General features: G+C 39.6%; 1 protein-coding gene across 2 annotated transcripts in view; it reads left to right on the top strand.

Annotated features, from left to right (window-relative positions):
• The window catches only part of LOC121952331 (replication protein A 70 kDa DNA-binding subunit-like), a 46,124-nt gene that overhangs the window by 7,222 nt on the left and 11,592 nt on the right, over window positions 1–27,310 (top strand). For both annotated transcript variants that reach the window (XM_042498935.2, XM_088088320.1), the window contains 7 exons: window positions 2,601–2,910; window positions 5,139–5,241; window positions 5,364–5,432; window positions 8,048–8,240; window positions 15,762–15,898; window positions 16,480–16,628; window positions 18,816–18,945. In XM_042498935.2, coding sequence (XP_042354869.2) covers window positions 2,601–2,910; window positions 5,139–5,241; window positions 5,364–5,432; window positions 8,048–8,240; window positions 15,762–15,898; window positions 16,480–16,628; window positions 18,816–18,945 — 1,091 coding nt within the window. The remainder of the gene's footprint in view (window positions 1–2,600; window positions 2,911–5,138; window positions 5,242–5,363; window positions 5,433–8,047; window positions 8,241–15,761; window positions 15,899–16,479; window positions 16,629–18,815; window positions 18,946–27,310) is intronic.

Genomic DNA, 27,310 nt, shown 5'->3' with positions numbered 1-27,310 from the left:
AGCCAAAGGTCATGACACAGTAGTCGCTGACAGTTCTGTGTTCCCATTTAAATATTCATCAGCAGCAACCCTTGAAATAGACTACCTTCAAACTGCTTTGCAGATGATATTTAAATTCCAAAAAGAGATCTGCACTCGCTGAAGTGCAGTTAAAAAAAAATTCATTATTCATCAGTAACCATTCTCTCCAGGTTCCCTTTGTCCTCACAACTCTTTCCCACTTCTCCTCTCTCTCTTAAACACACACACTTTTACACACTGGCTTTCTTATTCACCTTCTCTATTTATTGCCTTCTTCTTGTCTATATATTTCTTATTTTCTCTGTTCTTATATTATTCTCACCACTAAGCACTCTTCACAAACAGGGGCTGTCAGATACGTTGGTGGCATACATATTAGGACTCTGTACTGATCTTAATCACAAAAAATGAGGATCCTTGACAAACTGCTATGCCCCTCTCTTTGCTCTGCTCGTCACCCATCCACACCTATCATCTCCACTTCTCTTCCTTCAGTACCAGCTCCTTCCCTCTAAACACTCCATCCGGATTGCGTGCGTATGAATATTGATGTTAATTACCCCTCGCCTGAAAATAGCTGTTCAATCTGTGATTTCCCATAGGAATTTGCTCATGACACACACACACACACACACACACACACACACACACACACACACACACAAAATAGTACACACCAGCAAAGGAAGGTATCACAGAGGTGAGTATTTGTTGTGCTCCAGAACAGGAGCTTATATCAGGGGAGTGGTCTCGGTGGAATTGGATCTTTTTATCCCTGACAATTCTTCCCTCAAATGCTGTTCCTCAATATGGCACATCATTCATGCCAAAGTGAGCCACTGCATAAATTTTTTTTGACGACAGCCAACTTTCTAGCCTGAATCACTGGTGATGGGGCTGATGCGACTTTTTCCTGTGGGTGGTGAGAATAGCACCTTGTGATTCTGTGGGTCGGTTCGATCTGTTCAAGTTTTCTGGCATTGTCATTTGTAACAGAAACAGCTGATCAGTTGTTTTTGAAACAAAGATAACTTATTCTTAACTTTTTTTAATTGTCGTTGTTGTTGTGGTGGTGTCGGTGTTAGAGATTTTGTATTAGGCCTTAGTTGACAAAGTACACACCTACCCATATCAGAAATAATGTCAACATAGTAATTCAATGTAACAAAGGGCGGCTTAATCAAGAAATCTCAGTTTGACAGATGAGACCTGGTTTATTATTACGCAACATGATAAATAAATTATGATTGGTTATTAGACTAAGCTTAGTGAAATAAACCAAGGCTCCCTCATCCATTCATGCCAGTACTGTATGAACTGCCTGTTTAAAATGTTTATAACCTTTTGAAATAATTGTATTACCCTCTAAACTTTCACACTGACAAACGGCCACCTTTCATGAATGTGGTTCATACAAGTATTTACAAAGTTCTGTCTTCTGTCTTGACTGATATTCTGATAACTAATCCTAATTATTCTTTTTCCTATGTCTGAAAGGCATAAGTACAGTAATTATGACATTAATAATTGATTGGCAGTCTTACCCCAAAAGAAAAACATTCCTTCATTCTTTGGCAAAAACTGATGTTAACAGGGAAATGAATAACTACAGGTGGACCTGTGGGGAGAGTTTAATGTTCTCTGGTAGTTTATCATTTTGCCAGCTGCTCACATGATCAGATAACAGTACTTCCACTAATGCTTTATGACTGCAGAAATTTTTAAAAAGTGTTTAATTAAGTTCGTACTGCCCAATAGCAAACTGGTAGGTGACCTGCCAGTTAGATATCTGTGTTTATTTACCTCAACTACCGTTCTTGTTAACTTTTGCTCATGCTTTGGGGTAATAAGTATCTCACAATGTATGGAGCTTCTATATAGTCTATGAGGAAAATTATACAACTACTGTTTTTGTCATATTTGTGAATAAATGAAGATAATTCATCGAGACATTAATTTAAAGGGGAACTCCACTGATTTTACTTTTTAAAGTCTGTTGACAGATCTTTAGGAGCACTACTTCATGTCTATGCTTGGAGCTTAAGGCGTTACAAGCATTTGGTTGGTTGGAGCTGGAAATGATGTCACACCCGAGTTCACCATGTTCCAGTACAAGTCAGAAAACCAAGATGTTGTTAACAGTGCCATTTTTTTTAGCCAAGTGGCTATTGCATAGCAACATTTGCACAAAAGTTGGACAGGACTGTGTGTACGACTTATTTCATGGGACACAAATAAGACAGAAGTGCTAATAAACAGTATATTTTTACAGCTTTCACTACTGTTGATGTGTGTGGATGCCATATTGGATTTGAGGTTGTTGTTGGGGAGGTTCCTCTGACTTCCCAAGTCAGAAATGCAACTTGAGGGAGTGGAGGGAGCCTAAGGCAACATCTTCACTGTGCTTGTTTTGCTAGACAAAGAGTCCAAAACCAAAAGTAATTTATAAAATTACAATTTTATAAGAAAGATAAATACATTGATTTAATAAATTAATAAATGTACCAATATTTCATAACTAGTAAATTGCCAGTTGGAGAACTCCTCTACAATAACTGTCTCACTTTGTCTCCCTGCAGCCTTTTCTTCTTCCGAAGTCAGCGGAAGAGGTTTTGTGGGAAAGACACCCATGAAGTCTTCACCCATGAAGTCTTCACCCATGAAGTCTTCACCCATGAATGCTTCACCCATGAAGGCTTCACCCATGAAGGCTTCACCCATGAAGTCTTCACCCATGCAGTCTTCACCCATGAAGGCTTCACCTATGAATGCTTCACCCATGAAAGGTTCACCCATGAAGTTTTCACCCATGAAGGCTAGTACCAGCACCTCCCCAGGTTCTTCAACAAAAGTGATGCCTATTGCAACCCTCAACCCCTACATAAGCAGGTAAGTTTAAGTGTTTGTCTATATCTGCATGTGCGTGCTCACACATACATGTATTTAATCTGTAAAAATACAAGTTAAGTTCTGTAGTGGATAGTTTTAAAACACTATAACTGACTTAAAACATCTAAGCAAACACTGTTTTCCCCTTGTGCTCATCCATCAGCAGCACTATTTTCTCTCATGCTGTGACTTTGCTTCCCTGTTCTCTGCTATTTCTGAGTAGCACTTTGGGGCATATTTGGAAGTGTGTGTATATGTACTCGTGCATGCATTCAATATTTCTATATCAGTGCCTGTGTGTGTGTGTGTGTGTGGGGGGGGGCTGTTAGTCAGCCCATCTGCATGGAAATGAAATGAAATGACCAATCTTGCCTCAGAAACGGACACTTTAACGGCAGGTACTGCTGGGTCTTTATGGTCTACTGCTGAGGTTTTGATTCTGTTATTCGGCCTGATGGGGATTTGGTCAGCCTCGTTTTTCCCCCTTCATTCCCTCTCACAATTTCTTTACCCCCTCTGGGGTACAATTTTACTGCAGTTTTTTTCCCTCTCGCTTCTTATCATTTCATTTGGCTTAAGTCTCTGTCTCTGACCTTAAAGTTGGCCACAAAAAGGCGATAGCACAGTATAGCAAGATGTAGTTGTTCAGATTGGAGTGAAGGTACCCTGTCAACTCTCTCTCCATGTAAGGGCTCTGATAACGTAGCCCTGTTTGAAATTGCAAGCTGTAAAGATAACTGTGCCTCTAGGTGTTGTAATAAACTGATGACTGTTCTAACTTTGAAGTTGGGGAGTACCTACAGTGAGTAAAACAGATGACTTCAGCAGCTGTGATTCTTCTACGTATGTTTGCGTGAAATAAAAAGTATGGGCGTGTTTGACACAAAGTGTTACATACAGGAGATTATATAGGATTGCTGCTGTGTTCACATGGTCTTTTACGGCCGTTAGCATGGCTGTCTCATCCCATTCTGCTGGTGTTAAGTAATAGCATCTAGAGCAGACTATAATTGGCTTTTGGCTGCCATAAACCTTGGTGTAGCAGTCTTATCCATACTGAGCAGGGAATGGGGTTCACTCTGGGCCAGCAGCTGCTCTCATGATAGGGGATTTAATTGCAGGCAAAGTTATGGTATGAATATCCTCCACTGCACAATTATCAACGCAGTCAAAAAGCTCACTGCTGCATAAACTGCAGAGCTTGGCTGGCTGTTGTTAAAAACAGAACAAGAAGCACATTTTAAATGCATCCAGGAGTTGGCAGATGTACAACACCTAGTTCACTCTTTGAAAAGAAAGTTGCTGGATGTTTTTTTTTTTCTTTCATGGAACTTTAAAAAGACTAAAAAGACACTCATCCAATTTCCTTGGGAATTGTTCTTTTGCGCAGTTGTGCTTCACGTTGGTGACTGATGTGAGCTGAGTTGGGATGCTCATTAACAAAAAAAGGAAGCTTTTTTAAAGTGTCTCTGCAGCATTCTTTACTGCTCGTGCTGACCTTTAGACTGTAACTCTTACAGTTAAGTTGCACATAACTGTTTTGGTCAAAACTTTTTTGTAATTACTTTTTTAAACAAAGGATTTATATTAAGAATTCTGTGTGCATTTACATAAAAGAAATCTGTTGATAGGAATAGAAAATGAAAACATGAGAGAAGACAAATAAAACATTGGCAAAGCTTAGATTTTGGTCAATGGCCATGTTTTCTATATCAGCAAATTAGTACTTAAAAGGTATAATATGCACTATTTACAGGGATACATTGGCAGAAACAGAATATAATTTAATACCAATGTTTTCTTTAGTGTATTATAATCTGAAAATAAGAATAATTGTCTTTCTGACGCCTTAAAAATGAACTGTTTTTATCTACACAGGGTGTAGCGGGTCTTTGTTTACGGATATTGCCATGTTGCACGGCCATGTTTCCACAGTAGCCCACAACCGACAAACCAAACACTGGCTCTAGATGCACCTGGCACCTGGTTTGTTTGTTTTGGGGAGGAGGAAACTGGCTCTACATAGGGTCACTCAAATTTTCATTTTAGCTACTGTAGTAAGCTTGGCACATAGGCGAAGTTCAGCTTTGCAAACTCACTACTACATACCACTAAATCCTACACACTGGACCATTTAAGGTTATTTTTTTTATTTTGTTTTTTTTAAGCTTATAAATTGAATAACAGATTCATTATTACAAAAGAGTCTACTCTGTGTATATCTCTAGGTGGACTATCAAAGCCAGAGTCACTACCAAGTCCAATATCCGCAACTGGAGTAACTCAAGAGGAGAAGGCAAACTCTTCTCCTTTGAGATAGTGGATGAGAGTGTGAGTAGAGGGGCCTGAAAATCTGTTTATGTGCATGCATGTCAAACATATGTCACACATGGCTGTTCTTGGTCTTATCCGTGAAATGGAATGCTGCTTAATGGAAATGTGCTGGTCAACAGGGAGAAATCAGGATCACAGCCTTCAACAACGAAGTGGACAAGTTTTTCCCTCTAGTGGAGCAAGGCAAGGTGAGCAGATCCCACTCACCCGTATATGTCCTCACTTGAAGTGATAAGAGCTTCTTGGAAACTTCACTCAAAAATGACAGCTTTCGCCCATATTTCACAGTAACAATAGCTTTTGATGCTGCAAGGAAATGTTTTTACTAATATTGTTTCTGAAGGAGCTTCCAGGTGTTGTAGCTGTTTAGTTTCTGTGATGAAACGGACGACAGTAAGATAAGATCAAAAGGCTATAAAAAAATTCAGAAATTAGTTGCAGACTAAGTTTCAGTCTTAGCTATCCATTTTGTATGCACATAACACCTCAAATAAATGTATCATAGGTAAAATAGTGCTAAATAAACCCTTCTGCAAAATCCTCTCATGCCTGCAGGAGTTCTGGCCAATGAATGAGCCAGAGGCAAGTATTAGAGGACTTTGTGGAGGGGATTTATTGGGTAGTTTTTAACTGAAATATATATGTTTGAGACATTAAAAAATTGGGTAGATGTGAGGTCGTGTGTATGCTGCTGAGAACAGCGTGATGAAGTTGTCAAATCTGTTGGTATTTCTGTTTTCTTGCTGTTATCTAAAAGGTATACTATGCAGGATTGTTAGTTAATGCTAGCATACTTACCAGTGAAAGTAAAGTAATAGCCTACCCTGAATTTACTCTCATTTGGTTATTTGCCCTGCTAAATTTGTGGGGTTTTTTGGTGCTGTGTCTTTTGGGTACCTGCTGCTTATAGTCTGGCACCTAGTCACTACCTTTTTATGGAGCCTTAGCCTTAACTGTGGGAGTACTGAGCACAGAAAATAACAAGATAGCAGGAAAATAAATGCAGAGGACAGAGTCTTTGCAAAAGAATACACCACCACACAGTTATAGTAGGTCATAAGTGATGACTGAAAGGGATTACTTTTGCACGATATACATTGTGTTTTAGAAAAAATCCTCCATGGTGTATCTTTAAAGTTGTCTTCATTGTATCAGAAATGGCTGCCAGCCTTTCAGGCTGCGTCTTCCATGGAGGATGTGTTTATAAAGTTTCCCTGCATAAGTATTTGATACAGAGATTATAATTTTTATAGGTCACTGTAATCACTATTCCTCTTCATACTGGGGGAGAAGCAATTACTTGTAGTGACTACACTGGAAGAAATTGGGGAAAAAAAACTCTACAGTATTTATTATTTGCTAAAATGCAATCGAAAGTTTGGTTAAAGGGAATATGAGGCTTCAGCAGTTGGAGTTTGCCTAATGAAGTAGGTGTCTCCATCCTGGTAGTCGCATGCAGGTTTTCAGGGTTCATGCAGATCCTTAAAAATTTATTTTAATCTGCATGAGCAGCCATGCCAACCTATGGTTTTTCTGGGGTTTTAGGAGTGGAGTGGTGCAAAGTAAAATCAAACTATGATGCAGGGGGATACTGAGAAGACATGTCGATGTAGAATAGCCTCGGTAGCAGTGCTCACTCACCATTGTTATTGCTCCTCATTGGTTCCAGCCCACTGTTTAACACCTTGACAAAGGCGTTAGTCATGGCAGTGATGCTGATTGGCTAATTGTTTGCCCCTGTTGAATTGTTTTTTATTTTAACCGAGAAATTGTTTTTTCATATCACAAAGCCAGACAAATCAATCAACTCAAACTCAGTAGAGGGGGTGGATTCAAAGGTCCGAACAAAACACCACAGAGTGATACAGAGTAAATGTCAGGTGGGATATAAAGATGTGTGATGGCAGACAGTGAGAGATATAAACCCATTTTTTCTGGAAAGAGAGAGTTAGCACCAGTCTCAGGCTGGTGTTTATGCAAGAGAAAAACTGAGTTGTTTGTGCTAAAATGGGTGGTGCTCAGTCCGAACACCCAGAACATGCCCTTTACATGTTCCTGTATACCAACGCAATTACAGACAGGTAGAACACATGTTAAAGCTTTTGCTCAATTCGGTCTGGCCCACAGAGCTTAATAACTCAATTAACCCCTGCCATCATTTTGCTCGTCACACTGGCTCAGGTATCAGCCACTGGCAGTGACTCCCAACATAGCCCCAGATCCAATTTGTGCCCTCTGCCCTCCAAAGATAAATAAAGGAATGAATCTGTCTTCCCTTCGTGATCTGCGTATTGACACAACAGTGAGTGGGTGTGACTGGCTCTGAGCAGCCAGAATGCTGATCACATTAGCTTCATGTTTCTATCTTTGTGTGGGGTAAATCAGAGAGAGGGAGGGAGGAAGGAAAGGAAAGAAAGTAAGCCACAGAGACAAACTCAGAAGCAGAGAGAGAGGGGATATTGGAGTGTTGGGAGAGTAAATGAAGAAGTGTGCCTCGCATATTGAGTTTAAATTGTGCTGTTTAGCAGACTTGCTCTCAGCTGCTACTAATTTTCTGGTGAATTAGAGAAGTGATGGGCCTGATATGACACCACATCTTAGTTGGACCTGAAGGTTTTTCCTTTCTTACTGAGAGCTTTTGGTGGAACAGAAGCTGTATTGTTATAATAATTTCCTTTGCAGGATCAATAAAGTGGTCGCTCAATTCGATTGGTCATAGTTGCTTCAAATTCTCAGGAAATAACCCGTCTGATTAGGTCTAATTTTATAATGCCAGTTCACCTTACTCACCCACTCTCTGCAGGTGTATTACATCACTAAGGGTACGCTGAAACCAGCCAACAAACAGTACACCACGCTGAAGAATGACTACGAGATGACGCTACACGCTCAGTCATCCATCATTCCTTGTGATGACACTGAGGGCGTCCCTACAGTGCTCTGTGACTTTGTGCCCATCTCAGAGCTGGAGAACAGAGACAAAGATGCCATTGTTGGTAAGAGAAGAATTTCATCAATAATATTTATACATACATTTCTGGCATTACTGCCTGCCAGTCCCATCTTTCTTTCTCTTTTTTTTTTTTTTAAGATATTTTTTGGGGCTTTTGTTGCCTTTATTGGATAGGACAGATAAAGCGTGGGGGGGGTGGGGGGGATGACGACATGCAGCAAAGGGCCGAGGCCACACTCGAACCCGCGACTGCTGCGGCGAGGACACAGCCTCTGTACATGGGGGGCTGCTCTATCAACTAAGCCACCAGGTGCCCCCAGTCCCAATTTTCAACATTAAGTTTTTCTTTGATAATGGAAATCTGTTTGTTTTAAAATGGAAGCTTTATGTTAACAAATGGCAGGATTCTCTCCACCAGTGGGCTTTAACTGAAAGTGAAAGTGTTTTTAAAAAGAGTGTTTATATATATTTTTAGCTGCGACCAGAGACTCTAACCTTTAGGTTGCTCAATTGGTCAGTCCACAAAAATTTCCTCTACTTTTGGAGGCCACAATTGTAAACCTAGGAGGCTGACATTTGGCATGGAGGTCAAGTATGTGTGTGTGTGAAGGTGTGTGGTTGTGTTCATGAGGCAGAGCAGTAAGAGTGGCCTGTAGCAAAAAAATAATAAAGAGCATAACTTCCAAATGGACTCACAGACTTGCACAAGATTTTGTAGAAAGATTGGTCATGAGCTAAAAGACAGCAGATTTAATTGTTCATGCCTTCGGGGGTTGTTCATGTAACAAGTCGCACACACACAGACATGCACACACCAATTTTCCATGTCACTCATGGAACATATATTGTAGGGAGGCATCATTGAAATTGTCTATTTTTGCTGTGAACGGCTTGCATCACAGGGAAAATATAGGTGTAACTCCAAATCTTTAGATGAGCTGCAGCTGAGCCTCAGCCGAACAACGCCTCAGCTGCGCTGCTCTCGCTAGCAATGGGGCTGCTCTAACCTGTTAACATGGGCGCCAAAATAAAAAGCAAGGGGTGCCGTGAAGTTCACACACAGCTCATGCAGGTAGTGTGATCTGAGCATAAGTGCTGTGGCTGCAATCAAGGCTGCAAAACACTGAAAATCAACTGATAAAGATATGTATGTGACAAACCCAATCAGCAATCTGTGGTTAGGGTTCAGATGATGACATGACTCATTCCCTCGCCACACTTTGTGATCAACCACGTAAACAAGGTGTTAAAAATGGAAAATGAAGTGTGATTCAGCAACTGCGTGGCTTTCTTTTTTTTTAAATTCATTCAGATATTTATTTTTGTGATTGGCTCTGAGCAGCCAGAAGGAGGAGTTTTGACCACATTCCTGAATAGCTGCCACATACAGTACATCTATTTTGAAAATTGCAAGCAGTGACCGACAACAGCCCAGTAAGTCGTGCGTCAGTCCATTGAGGTGAAAAAAAGGTTCATGTTGATATCTGTGTGACAAAGAAAACTGTCGATAATCTTCTGTACTACAGCTTACTTGGACCGACATCCCTGTTAAAGAAAAGCCTTACCAGAACACAGTTGGCCTCATGCAGGAACATCTTCATATTTTTGTCCTAAATCTCTTTTACTTTCTTCTATGACATTTGCTTGAATGAGTGTTCCTATTTGGGTCAACCAAACTCTCTTAACTGGACATGCTATTTGTGAATAGCTTGTTTCAGCCTGATGAATGCCTCCTGGCTATGAGGACCCACACATACCTGACACTGATGTATTTATATCATTGACACTCCTAAATTTTCCATATCAGGCTAACATTAGTTTGTTGGTAAGTTTCATTCACAAAAATGCTACCAAAGGGTGGAACTAAGAATTTCACACTTCAGTGCTTCAGGTCCTACTATCAGAAATCAGCAAATGATGAAGTCCAGCAGTGTCAGCGGTGGTGTTAGAGGACATGGACTGTTAGATACTAATTAGTACAGCTGTTAATTATCTGTCATCAGAGTTGTGCAGCACTGTGTCAGAAATAAAGAGCGAATGGTTTGAGATGAAGTTAAATAGTAAAAAATGTCTTTCTAAAGGAAAGTGGCCCATGAGTAACATGAAAGATGGTCATGGAAATATTAGATGAGAGGACAGTGTAGTCTACAGTTGGTGATACTACACTGCAATGTGCAACAGAGGAATATAGTTAGACTACAGACTATAGACTTACATAAAGACCCCGACCTAGCTGTCGGTGCCCTGAAAAATGCCATTTAAGGGATTTAAAAAAATCTATTATTAAATTTGCAGCCATGGTGATGATAACATGGTAAACAGAATAATTACTTTGCCTTAAGCTTGTCTTAATGACATATGTATTTTTTTTTTATTTTAGTTTAAATCATATTCTATTCTAATTTTATTTAATATTAATATTTATTATTATATTCCCATTTTTTTTGTTGTATGTAGTGTTGGGGAGTAACTAGTTTTCAACTGTAAAATGTCATTGTAATTAAAGGTCGTGAATAAAAAATATTTTATAAAATTGCAGTTTCTCATTAAATGTTGGTGCTTCCGAATGGGCCACATCTGAGTATAGCTCTTTTTGCTAAAAAGCTTACATGTACAACATAACATTCATTCTGTTGCTGTGCAGAAATGCCTTCTTTGGGCATATTTTGACAATGTGGGTCAGTAAAGTCAGGGGGAAAAATTTGAGTGCAACACATATGTACTTAGGTCTTTTCAGCTTTACTCTCTAGTGAAAACATTTGTCAGAAAAGTAATCTAAAATGAATCAAATGTATTAAGTTAGTTTGTGAAAGTAATTAAAATAGTTACATTACTTATTACAATCTTAATAGGATAACTAGTAATCTGTAACATATTACATTTCAAAAATGACCTACCCCAACAATGCTCATATGACAGATATGCTAGCACCTTTAAATTTCATTGATACGGGAAGTAACTGTAAGAGAAAATGTTAAAAATAGTACAATAAGATTGGTGAATGCCCAAAATACTTATAAATCTCTTGTTCTATGCCGAATGAAAGCTACTCTGTATGCAAAAATGCTTCAAATGCTGTCTGAGGCCTGTTGAGTGACCAAAAAGTAGGTTTGTATTGTGAGGCTAGGACATGTTCGCTTCTGCCATTATAGGAACATTTAGGTTATCAGCTGGGTCATTTCTGTAACTGCTCCATCAACTCGGATAATTACATGTAATAGATATCGATGGAAAAGATTGAGCTAATAGACAGGCACGTGCCAATCAGTTATGTACCAGGTGTCCTGGAAGAATACATTATGATGGGGTCAGAGGCAAGGTTAATTCAGGCATACACTAAAGAGAAGAGATAAAAAGAGGATGATGCTCATTCCACTGTTTTTATGGAGGTTAGTTGCAGTGCCTGCCCTCTGTGCCTGACAGGAATGCCTTATCTCTGTGACAGGTAAATTGGGATGGTCCAAGTGTAGATTGGGGTTGAAATTAGTGATTCAATAGTGCGCTCTATGCAGTCTGCTCAATATTATTAGGGGGATGATGCACAGGGTTGACAATGATGTTGCTGTAATTTTTAAAAACTGCTCCTTTTTTTGTATTCGAGTTCAAGGGTATGACTGGGCATTATTTAAAAGTTTTCAGTACAAGTGTTGATTTAATCCCTGACTTTCGGTATTGATGCCAAAACAGTATTTTTTTCTTTCGGAAGAACTAAAGACATGTTTTTCACCAAACCCTTTGTTTCACTTAACAACAGGCTAAAGCAGGAAGCCATTCAAGAACTTAAACTTAAATAAAGTAAATAAAATTCTGCACAGATTTTAATTTAATTAAGGAAATATCTGATCACAGAATAAACAATTAGAAATCTGTTATCCAGTGTACAGTTTTTGATTGGTGTCACAATTCAGTTTGTACCAAAACGTAACACCTTTTGAAAGGCTATTTAAGAGTTAGTCTTACATTGCCAGACCCATAGTATCTCACACTGTGCCACCGCCAGAGAACGTTTTGGCTGAACCCTGAAATTCTGCTCAGAGAGGAAGAAATGTTCTGGACTGTCATGCATAAATCAACAATAACAATAAAATGTAAGTTAGCTCGTTAGCTACAGAGACATCAGCATTCTTCAGCACTGTAATCTTTTGCTATGTTTGTCAAAAAGAAAAGGACTATAATAAACTGAAATGACATTAAGCTAGGATAATATGATGGATGTCATAATATTTAAATCTTCAGTACTGAAGAAAATACATTTGTGAGTTTGTACTTGTGCAGCCTTCTTGTTGATGATTTCTTTTAGCACGAGGTTTAAAGTGTGCCTCTGAAAAAGCTGTGTTTGGAGGGCCATGTAGCCCTAACACTTCACTGAAGTGAATGCTAAAATCAATGGGAAAATGACTAAGTGGTAGGAGGAAGGTGTGTTTGTTGAGATTGAGCCTTGTTGCTGTTGTTTGTCGCACAACAAAAATACAATGAGACTAGTTTCATGTTGCGACAGGCTTTTTAAATAGGCAGCCAGTTGTAACTAAAGTCTACATTCTGGCATAAGTAGCATTGCTATTGAAGAGCAATTCCTGGTGCATTTTCACCACACCCATCAGCACAGGTCCATGTGATGTATTGGTACTTGTGATCACACAAGCAGATTTTACTTCGCAAAATTGTGCAGTTCAGTACTGCATGGTGTCAGCCAGGATTATAGAAACTGCTTAACGGCAGCACAAGAAGATCTCTAAATTATAAGTGTTGGACACTCCATATTAGAGATGAAATTAATGGTCATCAAGAAGTGGAAACAATATACTGTACCCTACTGAGTGGAGGATTCATGTAGATTTACCTTCAGAGCAGCAATTTTGCATGATTACATTAATGTAAAGAATGAGCAATGCAAGCCAGCAATGCAAGCCAGCACAGCAACACACTAAAGAGTTTAGAAATGCACTGAGTGGTTTACCGTGAGGAGTGTGTTTGCATTGGTCGCAGAGGGGCAGCGTTACATGTCCTGTGTGTCAACTGTTGTCTCTCCATTCTCTCTCTATCCACTACCGCTCTCCTTGCTCCTTTGTTAAATAGGGGATTATAACATGGTAATGAGAACTGTCAGCCTGTTCCTGTGGTGATAATGGAGTTCAGAGGTGGATGACATCGTCTCAATCATAATGGAATTAAGGAGGGCTGAAAGAGCACAGACAGAGAGCAAGAGAGAAACAGGAGAGGAGGAGGGAGAGGGAGAGTTTAGAGAAAGGTTAGCAGACAGAAGGATGAAGTTCAGAGAATGACTGTTTTTCAAAATCTATATTATAATTCTGTCCAGTCATTTCATTAAAGGTGTGGGCACTAGTATTAACACCATGAGATGATGGACAGAAAATTAAACAACACGAAACAATCTTTTTTAAGCCATTTGAAGGCACGCTGCTGAGTTTTTGACAACAATATAGTAGTGGTTCCCAGCTTGTCCAGCCAGGGGGTCCAGATTTCTCCTTGGACATTAGTTCCTCTCTTCATAGATTACAATTGCAAGATTATAGTAGTTCAGACCAAGCAATCGAAATAGGTCCACAAGAGTTTTAGAACATGCTCTAATATGCGTTACAGCACACCTTCCTCAGAACTTTAATATCACTCTGCCACATCCGTCTCCATGGCAACATTGTAGCGTAACTGCCAGAGCTGGAGCAAGAAATGGCTGAAATATTGATAGGCCTAAAAAATGGATGGGTTTGTTGTTAATTTTGATTTATTTTGCGGTCTCATTTTTGATGAATGGTTTGAAGAGGATGAGAGGAACCAAAAAAACAAAAAAATGAGAGATTTGTGGCAGTATCAGATGAAGAGTTCAATCAACTTGAAATGTCCAGGAATGAACAGACTACGTCTCGATCAACTTCAGTGATGCTTGTCTAGTGACCGCATCACTGTTGTGTTCAAATGACGTTTAAGCACACCCTCTTGTGTAATATTGCTTAAATAAACAGAAACAGCATTTCAAACTAAAAGCTCTGCCCTGAAAATTCAGTTTACATCAAAATAAAGTGTTTTTTACTAAGCTGAAATGTTCATGAGTCCCTTGCATAGACTGCATATAAAGATCAACAACATGACAGTTACCCCAAAGTGTAGCTTTATAATAGATCCATGGTAGCTTTTCAATCTTGATCGCCCCCCCCGTGTCTGGCTGCAGTATAGGTCATAAACCCCTCTCCACCATGTTAGCGAATAGTTCATAGGCCAAACTAAAAACTAAATACAAACTAAAAGTAAATAATTTTTCCCAGAGATGGCTTCTGTCACTGAAGGTAGTTTTGATCACTCTGATGTTTGTTCCAGTGATAGTTGTTATGATAAGTTTGGTTTTTGGAGTTCAATTCTACAAAAAGGAGATTTTCCGCAAGATTGACAGCTGTGACATCCAATCCATGCGCTTACATCCAATGGGGCTGCTAGCAATTGGTCGGACAGATATTTTGGTGGGAACTCCCCGACAACAGATATCGCTACTGTGCAGGCTCTGCCCCGAATGATGTCACCAGTGCCAGATAGCAACGGCCTTATGCGGGATATTTAAACTTCAGTTAAGCATAGCGGTGATAAGAGAGACCATGTCACCCATGTTTATATACAGTCTTTAGCTGCCACCCAAAATGGACCCGCAACCTACTTTTGGAGCAGGAATCACCTGTTGGGAGCCTCTGCTACAGAGCAATATTTTTCAAGTGGTCATTGTTTGGATCGTATAGTGTGCACGCACACAAGGACACACAATGCAAACACACAACTGCTGCCTGTTTCGCACTATTCCATCAATGAACAGATGGTAAAAAAGAAAAATGGCCAAGTTTTGGAGTCAGTGTGTAAAAGCGATTGGCACAATGTGAGGTGGTATGTATTTTAATGCAACAATTTCGGATGAAAAATACATTCTTGGTATGCAATAATAAATCTCATATTTTGCTGAATTTATTGATTCAGTCTTTCATTTCCCTGTTTTCTGTTAACTTGTGAAATTCCTATTTGTTGCACAAAAGCGCTCTCCAAATTATTTTGACTTGTTCTGATTTAGTATTTTAATATTAGTCATCATAGACCCAACTTTTCACCTTCTTAGAGCTGTGCAGCGACTGCTCTTCAGTGCATTAATCCTGAATGAAGTTTTTAGGCCTTGAGCATGACAGGAAACATGAATGAGGAATGAGTGTGTTTGTTGTGATTTGGAGTATGGGCCTGGGTGTTAGTCAGCCTTTTATGACATTTATGCTGTTCTAAATAATACATCCATGCGTTTATGTCAGTCTGCTGTGACTTGGCAGCATCAGAGGCCTGTCAACTCTCTGCTGTGTTGCATTTTTGCTGCTTATGATGTGATACCACTTCATATTATGTAGAATATATCCAGTGGGCATTTTTACTCTGTACACCATGTGGAGACATTTCAAAAGGCACTCTTCACATAACACTTAACTTTTTCTCTTTTGTTTTAACTCAATCTAGGTGTATTTGTTTACCTGTATTCATGAGCTATCGATAGATGGAGATATAAAAGAACTCTCTCTGCATGTAGATGTGATTGGAGTGTGCAAGGACGCTGAGGATGTTTTCCGTATCACCACTAAGACCAGCAGAGAAGTCTCCAAGAGGGCCCTCAACTTAATAGACACAACTGGCAAAGTGGTGACAGTCACACTGTGGGGAGAGGAGGTAATAACTATAATCTCTCTCCCTCTCTTCTCCTCTCTCTCTCTCTCTCCTGGCTCTCTGTCTGTATCCAGGGATGGATTTGCGGTTTAACATAAAAAGATGTTGTGCAGGCTCTAATTAATCGTGTGTTTATGGAGGTGCCCGTCCGTCTGTGTGCGTAACATATCTCTATGTGTGCTCTTGCATACAGAGCCGTTTGATTGGGTTTTCTGGGCTATAAAATATGGATCGGTCAAATCATCCTTGTGACCTTCAGGAGTGTTTTGGACCAGAGTCCCCTGATTTGAGACGGAAGGCTAAATAACTCTCGAATGTGCATGAAATGGCACTATTCTTCTCTAAGCTCATTCAATCTGCAAGAGCTAATCCCTCCTCTTTGCCAAAATCCAAAAATGACTTTCAAATTAACTTGTAGGTTGTCCAATTATAAAAGCAAATCATACCACATATTACTTTCTGGTCTCCTCAAGCCGCAGAAACAGGCCAAACACATAAGAGACAATAACACAACTGCTTCTGCTTTTGTTCTCCATCTTTCTCTCCTCAATTACTGTCTTTGACACAGTTTGGTCTTTCTCCAGGCAGAGAAGTTTGACGGCTCTGGGCAGCCCATTGTCGCCATCAAAGGAGCTCGCTTGTCTGATTTCGGGGGCATCTCTCTCTCTGCTTTGTTCAGTTCAACAGTCATGGTCAACCCAGACATACCAGAGGCCTTCAGTCTGCGGGCCTGGTGAGTCACACTGGCGTGCATGCATACACCGACACTCACACGCACATTCATAAACACGTACAGAATTGTCCTCACATGCTGGCATGTACAGTGCACAGGGACATCCCATCACTTTATCCCAAGTAACACATAAGTAACGTTATGTGTAAACAGACATATAAATAGATTGTATCCTCTCATTGCCGTTTTGCCTTTATATGTAAAATATCCTAGAATAAATAGTAAACACAGTGCATGCTCAGACATACAGATGAGCAGACCTACGTGCACAGCTCTGATGATCACGTGCCAACAGACTGGTAGCATGTGCCTCATCAGTCCCAGCGGGACTCTTGACAGGATGTAGACAGGATTGAATGGAGGGAATAACAGAAAAAGCAGAACACAGGTATTTATGTATTCCAGCTCTGAACTGCTACTGTACGTGCACAGAAAGACGGGGACATGGTGAGCTGCGTCAGACTGGATTCTTATTAGCAGTTCCTGTGGAGGGATTTTAAATTATGACTCATTCACTCATTAAAGCTGTTCCCAAGTCTGGCCACTGCTGAAATATAAATACATTTTTCCTGCCTTTTTTTTGTAATTATTTCCTCCTGTGTGTGTGTGTGTGTGTGTGTGTGTGTGTGTGTGTGTGTGTGTGTGTGTGTGTGTGTGTGTGTGTGTGTGTGTGTGTGTGTGTGTGTGTGTGTGTGTGTGTGTGTGTGTACACACGTACATATCGATGCTTCAGTGTGCATGGGATTGCTTGTATGTTAAACTGAAAGCTATTCTTAGGCTGAAAACTGCAGCAAACTCTGAACTCACAGCTTCAAAGTGTGCATACAGTAAATAAAAGTTTGTTGGTACCTGTTGGTATTCTGCTCACTCAATGTCTGGTTTATAAATTTGACTAATTGCTCTGTGAACAATAGCTATTTTGTGTGTCCTGTGCATTTGTTATAGCTCTTACTATAAGAGAGTGTGTGTGTGTGTGTGTGTGTGTGTGTGTGTGTGTGTGTGTGTGTGTGTATGTATGTGTGCGTTGGAGAGAAAGGAGGGGAAGGTTCCATTGCTCCAGCTTTAATCTTACCGTTATTAGTCTCTGGTCAATACACCATTGCATCTAGACATTCAAAGGGCTAAATAACTTCTTCTTCTTTTTTTTTTTTCAACAGCGCCCTTCCTTCCTTTCATTCCTCCTCTCATTCTTCTCTAATCCCTGACTTTCCCCCCTCATCTCTGCTGCTTTTTGGTCCCCTCTCCTGTTTACATGCTGACAGCGGTGAAGGAATGACAAAGAATGACAGAGAATTTTCCGCTCCTTTTTTAAAATGTAGATCTGCAAAGACAAAGACTATCTGTCTGACTCAAGTTCCTGTGGCGATGTGGTGCTTTGTGGGATTGTTTTGACCAGGCTTGCTTGCATAATTGAAGCAAACTGATGAATTTGGATGATGCCTTGATTAGATTGCTTTGCTCGGCTAGAATACAGAGCAGGAGTCACGCTGCTGCATTAAGATTTTAAAGGGAATATTAAAAAGGTAGATAAATGAATAGATGGAATGTGCACACAGGCAGAGTTTGTTTTTCTTTTTGCCTCAGCAAAGACACCATGTATGAAGACATGAATGTATGCAAATATAAAAAGCTGATTGAAGTATGAATGTATTTGTCCATGATAGACAGCCATAGGTCAGATAAAATAGATTGCAGGATACAGATGCAGCGGCTGTAAATCAGTTAAGGGATTAAGGGAGTAATTCAGTCATGGTTGAAGGCGGTTTCTTGAGATAATGGTAGATACAGTTTAGTTTCTACTTCACAGGAAAAAATCAAAGTCTGTTAATGTAACACATATTTATACATGTAAACAAATACACACAAACCCACTTGCTTTCACACCCTCTTTTTTCACAGAGAGATGGATACACTCTTGGACATGTTCACAGATGACTAATACTGATGGTATTTCTTGTGTAGTTTAATTACCTCAGTCTCCAGGGACCACGTACTCAAGCACACTGTCTGTGTTTTTCATTTGACTCAAGAAACCCCCCTTTCATTTTTCATTTTGTCTCTCTTCACTCTAAATAATGCATGCCATATAGTATCTCAAATGTATGTGTGTTGTTTTGGTTGACAGGTGTGTATACGCATACATTTATCCGCTCATATGTGCGGTGCGTTTCAATGTCCACACTACAGGTATGACCGGGGAGGCTTTGCACTCGACAGCCAATCCCTGACAGAGATGAGGTCAACGGGCACCGGAGCAAAGACAAACTGGAAAACACTGAGTGACATCAAGAATGAAAACTTGGGGCATGGAGAGAAGGTGCAGTGCATACACACATACATAAACCATCACACAAAAACACAGCAGGGCAGTCATAAATAGAAGAAGCCAGAATTTAAATGCACTAACATTGACAGAAAAGTGGCTGTTTAAAAGGTTTGTTCACCCAAATTACAATAAATACGAAACAGAAAGGGGCCATATGAAACCACTTTCATGACTACACAGCACCAGATGTAAGTGAGAAATTGTTTTTTGTTTGTGTGTGTGAATTCGATTAAATTATGTTTCAAAGGTAAAGCTATTATAAAACAGATTTTATTTTATTTTGCAACCCGTTTTGCTATCAGATGCTGTATTGGATAACTGGCATCTCAATGAATGGGGATGCCACTAATGAGTTCTTTTTTTATTGACCTGATGTTTATTTGCTTGGTAAATTGACTACTATCTCCACCAGGTGAAAGCCTGGAGGGTGATCATGCAATTCGGTTGTGCGTGCGTGCAAGAGTGAGCGAGTGTTTGAGTGTGTATCCATCTGTCCAAAGCGTATCTCCCAAACTTTTGGACCAATCGGCTTCATGTTTTCTGTGCATGTCTATGACTGTATCATCTAGGATCTCTTGTCATTGCAGTGATTAACAAATTGCTGAAAAGCCTTTTTTATTAACTGTTGTATACCGTCATTAACCACTGACTCCTCACTCGCATTTGTAGATTATTTCCATACCCGATATGTTACGATCCACTGAAGTTAGGCGCAATATGAAATGAATAAATCATCATTTCTGTTATCCTAGCTGCCATCTTGTTTGTAAGAGAACAAAAGGGGGCAGTTCCACTGGCCACAGTTGTGCTTTTTATTGATTTGGTCATTTTTCCTGATATTTGTGCATCTACCTAAAGAAAATGAGAAGGCTAAGTAGTGAAATTTTTTTTTTCTGTTTTAGTTGTGTTTATTGTTGTTGTTATTTCCCACCTTTTTTTGTTGTAGCCGACAGAAAAAGTAAATACCATCAAAACTCCAATTCTAAATAATTTTATTGATCAATGATTTGTGACATTGTTTTACCTACTAAAAATACATTTATCCTCAAAATTACTTTTTATCTTATGAGATGTGTTGCAGCCCTTCTGCTGGAATTGCATAAATTACAAGAATTGTCTAGAGTGGCAGTGAACAGCTCCGGCAACCAGAATGCGGCAGCCTGATGGAGATTTGTACTCTAATGAGTGCAGTTTTCTAAGTTAGTCTCTAAAATAACGGGATATAAATTCTTTAAAATGCCCATAACAATTATTCATGCCCAAAGTGTCACCCTCAGGTGTGTCGTTTAGCCCAACCAACTGTCCAAAACCAAAAATTATTCACTTTACCCTTTTATGGAAATGACAAGCGAATGTTAAAACTTCTGCCTGATAAATAATTGCAGATTAAATTTTTCTAAATCAACTAATCCATCTACTTCTGCAATTAAATTATGGCTAAATCTGTCCCTAAATCATATGTATTTACTAGTTTTTATTAATGTAGTTGGAGTGCATACTTTACACCATGAGTGAACTGTAAAAAAAAATTACTTGAAGACTAAATTGCAGGCGATGAAAATGTAAACTAAGGTTTGATATGTTCCTTTTTACTGAAGGTTTTGGAATTACAGTACTTTTGTTTCATTGGCTTTGGTTGTAGATTTGGGCACTTGTATGATTCAGTGAAGTCCACAAAAAAGGGCCAAAATGTAAGAACCATGATGAAAGCTATACACAACTGTGACACTAACAATCCAACTTGTTTATATCTGGCTGTTTTTAGTATTATGTATCATATCGGTTTACTTGCTCGCCTTGGAGTCTGAGAACGGGATCTACAGTAGATCAGGTGAAAATGAATCCACAAAGTGTGTAACGACAAAAAACAAATATTGTTATTTGAGCTGCAGTTTTAGTTAGATCTCTAAGCCAGTTCCTTATGAAAACTTTGGCTGGAAGCAGATTGATATGTGAGTCAGAAAATCCTTCTCTCAGTCGGGCAGCTGGCTGCTGTTTGAAGACGAATGAAAGAAGCCTCTGCAGATGACGTAACATAAGCATAGCTACAGTACCAAAGAGTTTGATAGCAGAAAATGTTTCAGTGTTGCAAAACAAGCACTGTAAACACAGGGTTTTGGTGTCGGTGTGTGAGGATCAAACCCCTGTTTTGCACCAACGTTTTTGAAGTCACACAGGGACAAATCCATCATGTTGACAGACTTAGACGTCAAAAGCAGGACTAGCATTTTTTAGGCATATTTTACTTACTTGTGCTTACGCTTTCTGTAGCTACACTTATAGTATGAGCCACAGTTGAGTCCAACTCGATCCATTTTGGAATAAAAGTAGGAAATCACAAAGTTGACAGTAACATCAGGTATGCTAAAAACAACCCCTGCTACTAAACATTTGAGGATCATAGCTCATTGCAGTTAAATGGATTTTGGCCCCTTATTTAAAACTATCAGAAAAGATTTTCTGTGAACAGACATGGATTTAGTCAGTCTCATTTGAATATAAGCGTTTAACTAAACACAAATCCACAGTCAGTCTTCCATTCATTGTAAATAGAGCAGCTCTAGGCTGTGCCTTTCTATGACTTCATGGATTAGAGTCATGGTTCTCTTGTTTTAGCTGTGGGATGGAGATAGTGATGCTCACATATTAGGAGTGCTGGTTGAACTACCGTATGCTGTTGGAAGAGCATGTGAGAACTCCAAAATTGAACGTTGTGCCATTTTAAGAAGTGTCATTGCACACAATTATGTGATGCTTTCGACTAAAAGTAGACTGTAAGTGGTATGTGCCACTAATAAACTTTCTATCTAATTAATTAGGTTTATCGCCGAATGGTCTCCCTCATCCCTCGCGTTTAATTAGAAGCCACTTACGGGTAGCTTCAAGATCAATGTCGTTTCTAATGAAAATTTCTAATTATGTGTTGGAGTTTGAGGAAGCCTATAGGGCATAACATTACCAGAAGGGAAATAGCGCGGACCAAGAATGTGGGAGAGTGAGAGACGGGGAAGAAATCCAGGCGCTTAAACTTCATGTCATTTACAAACCTGTGTTTAAGGATGGAAGGGAACAAGGCCACAGGGAAAAAAAGTTAACTCCAGACCGAGAGTTAAGTTACAAGGGTTGTTTAGAAATGGATACATGTAGGAAAAGGAAAAGAAAAGAAAAAGGCAAGAATGTGTAGACAATTTAAGCTCTGATTTTGTTCTCCTCTTTTTCCGTTTTTTCTTTTATTATTTTTTTTTTACCTTTCCTTATTCTCTTTGTCTTGTCCTCTTTTCTGTCTCTGCCCTGTGTACCCCCAACTGTTTCTGTAATTGAACGGCTTTAAGGAGGTTGTCTATCACCCACTCTGAGGCTGCTGCTCCAGTAATAATAATGGAGTCGGAATCATTAGCTTATACTTTGAAGGAATCTAATTTGTCATTCTACCTGTTTGCCTCTATGTATGTGCATGACTGTGGCTCTGTGCATGCGAGTGTGTGTGTGTTTGTGCGCGCGTGCTTGCATGTGTGTGTACACAAGCCATTTCTAATTAATGAAACTGTGTGTGTGTGTGTGTGTGTGTGTGTGTGTGTGTGTGTGTGTGTGTGTATTAGTGTGTGTGTGTTTGGGTTTTGGGACAAGCATTAAAGTTGGCATGTGCAGCCACGTCAATTATGTGAAGTAGATTTTCACTTGGTTGCCCTTCCACATACAAATTTTAATTGCATTTAGGTGCCAGAAGGTGACACAGGGATTTGGTGTGATAAGAATGAAAACTATTTTCAGACCATTTGGTGTGTGTGTGTGTGTGTGTGTGTGTGGTGTGTGGTGTGTGGTGTGTGTGTGTGTGTCTGAATCTTTAGGTGAGTCTGCGCACATATTTGTGTGTTTGTGTGTCTGTGAGCATTTTTTTGTGTGCAGTCTTAGTCATGCTGCTCTTCTAGGTTCTCCTCAGTGTGCTTAAGGTTAAGACTTTGCCCCAAGGCTTCTGTGTACACACTGGAATACAGAGGGAGACGCAGAAAAAAAAACAGAGAAGAAGAAGGGCAGAGATGATGACAAATGCAGGGGAATTTATTTAGAGTTGTGATGGAAGCGCTGTGGTCCAGATCCTGCTGACCTCTGTCCTTGCATTCTCTGTAGCATCTGCCAACATCACAAGCCTTCAACAAGCCCCCAAAGAAACTGTCCTGTTCTTTTCTGCCTGCCACGTCCACCCTCCTACCACCTTCCCCACCCATCGCCTTCCCACCTCTTCAGCCTTCCAGCGCTCCAATCTGCCCAAGTCTGCAAAATGTGATGAGGCAGGCATGCGGGCGGAAACATGGGAGTGGAGTGTTGAGGGGAAGAGGGCTGTTGCTAACGGGAGAAATTCTCCTAATTAAAAAAAAAAAACCTTCTTAGTAAGTGTTTCGGAGGGGTTCTTGCTTTGTAGCATGGGTACTGAGTGGATGGATGGGTGGACAGATTATGACGATGTGAGTCAGTGTTAGCTGGCGGGAAGAAAGTGTCAGAGAGCTCTAAGTCTGACTGACAGTATCTGTAGAGGTCATGGGGACACAGGACAACATCAACCATCTCACAGGGGATTCAGAGAACACAATGGCCTTTCCACATTCAATGCTCCTACTGAAGACTTTACAGAAAGTGTGGGTTGTATAACGGAGCAATGCTCAGTCGGTGTGTGTGAATTTGGCCGGCGTCCTAGAGAGAGTCTTTGATAGACTCATTTAGGCCAACATTAGTAATGAGTCTGGCCCAGCTCTCGCTTGTAGTTGTTGTTAAGAATGCATTTTAAAGCATTTCATTTTAAATGCTGGCTGTAATTCCAACATCTTGTTCAAGGCCTGCTCTCCTGGTTGATGAAAGACCCTCTGGTAAAGCTAGGAATAAGGGTTTTTCTGTGGTTTCTTACACATGCATGTATATCATATTTATTGCTTTGTGCTTGTTTATATTAATGTGTGTGTGTTTGCATGCAGGAGTGTACACGTGCCTCTTCCCAATGAGACACAGTTCATCTGGTGTGTGCATTTTTTTATATTTATATTTATGGAAATCGAATGCTGTGCTTCTCAACAGGATGAGAGAATAGCCTTTTTTCCCCCAGAATTAGCATTTCTTTCCTTTTTAGCTGTTGATTTTACACAGTGTGAGTTCTGCCGCTTTAGGTGCTAATATCTGTTTAAATTACACCAACATCGCTGCATTTTAATTTGATTCTGTTTGACTGCGTACTCTTTAATTTCGAAAGAAGTTTAGACCATAGTGTCTGTATTGCAAATGTGTAAGTTTGGGTTTTTGCATATAACCTAGCATGTTAGTCGTGTGTGTGTGTGTGTGTGTGTGTGTGTGTGTGTGTGTGTGTGTACAGTAGCACAGTTTGTGTGTTAGAGAGGGAGAGAGGGATTCGTCTCATCCTGCATCTATTATGCATAGAACTCTCAAACTCCCTCTGCTCTCTTTTTAAACTGTTCCAAGATTGTTTGGAAGTCAAATAGAGATGTGTAAACAGCGTGCATCTACCAGCTGGACTGACTTGTTGGCAACAGTTTTACTGATGATGCCAAGTTTGATCTGAGTTTATTTTTATTTTATTTAATGTTTCTCTCTTCACCCTAAGCCGCTTATTTATTCGCATGACTTAAACTGTTGAAGGATGTCCTGCCTGTATTAGAAGGAGCACTTTTGCGTCTCTTACATATTTTTTTCTCACTTCAGTTCAATGGGCTTTGGTTTCCTGACATTTGTTATGTGATACAAAGTTGTTATTTAAAAATACCAATTATGATTATATAAGAAAATGCCAGAAGAATATGCATAACATTTAGTTGAGAAAAAAGAGCATCGACACAAAGGTTTGAGTGAATGTTTCGCTAACGTTGCTGTTTGAGCTTTTTAAGATGACTGATATCAGAGTGTCGTCATGAAGCATTTCTGCACGCCTTCTATGCTGATGGTAGCATTATCTTGTTCACGGTATCTATCACCTGATGCTACATGATGGTCATGAATGAATGGCCTGTGCAGCTACCATGTAGCCATGCATCACCTCATGTGGTGACAACACAATCTGGTTGCAACTGGAACTCATCCAACAGACAAAGCTTTGCAGTTACTGACAGTTTTTTTGCTGATTTTTCTTCACCCACTGGAAATGTGTTTTAGTTTATGGGCGGCGGGAGAGCCAACCCTTTGAGCTAATCTGCTGTTGTGCCCCAACAGAAAAGAGTTGAAAGCACAGCGTGTTTTCGTGAAATTGGTCACGGTACCAAACCACTGTTTCATGAGTTTGACTCTTGTACTGTGGACTAGTGATTACTCATTGTTTTCTTAAGGGCTGAGCCACCTGGCGTCTTGTTCATTTACTGAGATGCAGCCTCCTACATCACAAACACTTTGATGAGGGCTCTTATTCTGGTCCATTCACTCTATATCATTTTAACAACAACAGTTTTCATTGCTCAGACTTGTTTGTGAAATCACATCTGTTAATGTCATGGCATTTACAGATAGAAAGAGAGAATCGAATTCTTCAGGAGGACACAAATATTGGCACCTTGACCTACTGCATGTTACTTAATTTTTTATATAGGAAAATAAGTTTTAAAGTCTTGCCAGGTTCTAAGCAGAGTTGCTTTATTAAAAATGCCATTGTTTTAATGTAAACATTTCATACATTTAGTAAGTAGAATTTTTAAGCCAAGAATAATTATCTGTTGCGAGTGTATAAGTTGAGTAGTCACATGTGCATTTGGCTGCATAATTTACAGCATTTAATTCTCATGGCAGCACACATACAGCCTAAAATGAGAAGCTGTTTTATGTCTTAACAGGAATGTAGGCTTTAATTCTTCATGCAATTTATTTTTCACATTGACAATGCAACTGAAAATAATAACACAGTTTTACTCAAGTCTAAGACTCCAACAAAAATAATCAGATGAGTATGTGCATGAAATTTTAATGAATCAAGCAACTAAAAGATGGTCACAAAGACAGCTACAGTTATTTTCATGTTTTTAACATCTGCCAGCAACACAAGCTACCAACAGCACATTTAAAGGAAAAAGCTTCCAGTTAAACAGGAAAACTAGATCAGAGGCTGTCAATCTTTTTAAGCCAGGGACCCCTTACAAGACAGAGTATGCACCACAGACGCCCTGCTGTAAGCTTATGTCCTTTAAGATACTTTAATGTGGCCAACTTTTTAAAATGTTTACGGTCATAGTTATGTGGAAGAACACAAGAGAAATGTATTGGAAAGATTTCATGTAATAAAATTGTCTGCACCATTTACAGAATACCCACAGCACCTAACTGTACATAATTAAAGACACATAAAGAGGAAGCGACTCATTTTAAGTGGACTTTACACAGACACAGACACGTGTAAAGAGAAGAGCGAATTGAAGTGATTCACTCTTAGGCTGCGTTCCATTTACGTTGGAGTCAGGGTCAGAAGCTGGAAATGACGTCACACCCGGGTTCATCGTGTTTCATTACAAAAGGTTGGAAAAACCAAGATGTTGTTAGCAATACCAGTTCAAGCCATGTTAGCCATTGTAAGCCATACCAGTTGATAACAACACATTCCTCCGTGTTTTGTGCATACAGACACTGTAGCAACATGCCCATAGATAGGGGTTGGACAGGACTGTGTGTCTGACCATTTTAGTGAGATACATGTATGACAGAAGTGCTAATAAACAGTATATCACTACAGCTTTCACTACTGTCGATGTGCGGCACAGCCGTATTGCATTTTGAGGTTGGGGGTGGTAAGGTTCCTCCAAATTATTGGAAGTCTGACTTCAGGGGACATTCTAGTTGAATTTTCCAACTGGGAATTCGGAAATTCCAGCTTCCTAGTGCAAATGGAATGCACCATTAGAACAAACATAAGCTAAAAAAGTGGATTTAGATTATTTTAAATAACATAAGATTTGTTAGATTAGAATTTAAACTATCAAATATTTGAGATAATGAATATTATTCATTGAACTATGTTCATTGTGCGGATCCTTGGGTGTCCCCGTGCCCTACTTTAAAAAAACATTGAACTAGATGATCCTGTACCCTGACCCTTCCTAAGTCATCGCTTCCTTCCTCCTGCAGCAGTTGCCCTGTATTTTGTCAGTCTACCACATTTAAGTCATTTGAATTCTGCTTTTGAGGACCAATGTTAATTAGCTGTATTTATACCACTAAAGCAGCTATACAGAGGCAGTATATGCGGCTACGTTGTAGATATTTCACTGTTGCTGTTACAGTTGTTAAACGTCACAAAATGATACATTTATTGCATTGCTCTTGAAATATGTCTTGTCAGGATTTTGTTAAGGTGGCATGTAATTTGATGCGACAGCCA

Source organism: Plectropomus leopardus, chromosome 15 (genome assembly GCF_026936395.1).
Source record: "Plectropomus leopardus strain MGB_pleo_1.0 chromosome 15, ASM2693639v1, whole genome shotgun sequence".
NCBI classification, from domain to species: domain Eukaryota; kingdom Metazoa; phylum Chordata; class Actinopteri; order Perciformes; family Serranidae; genus Plectropomus; species Plectropomus leopardus.
Note: the sequence above shows the minus strand (reverse complement) of the source record. Positions and strands in the feature narration are given on the sequence as shown.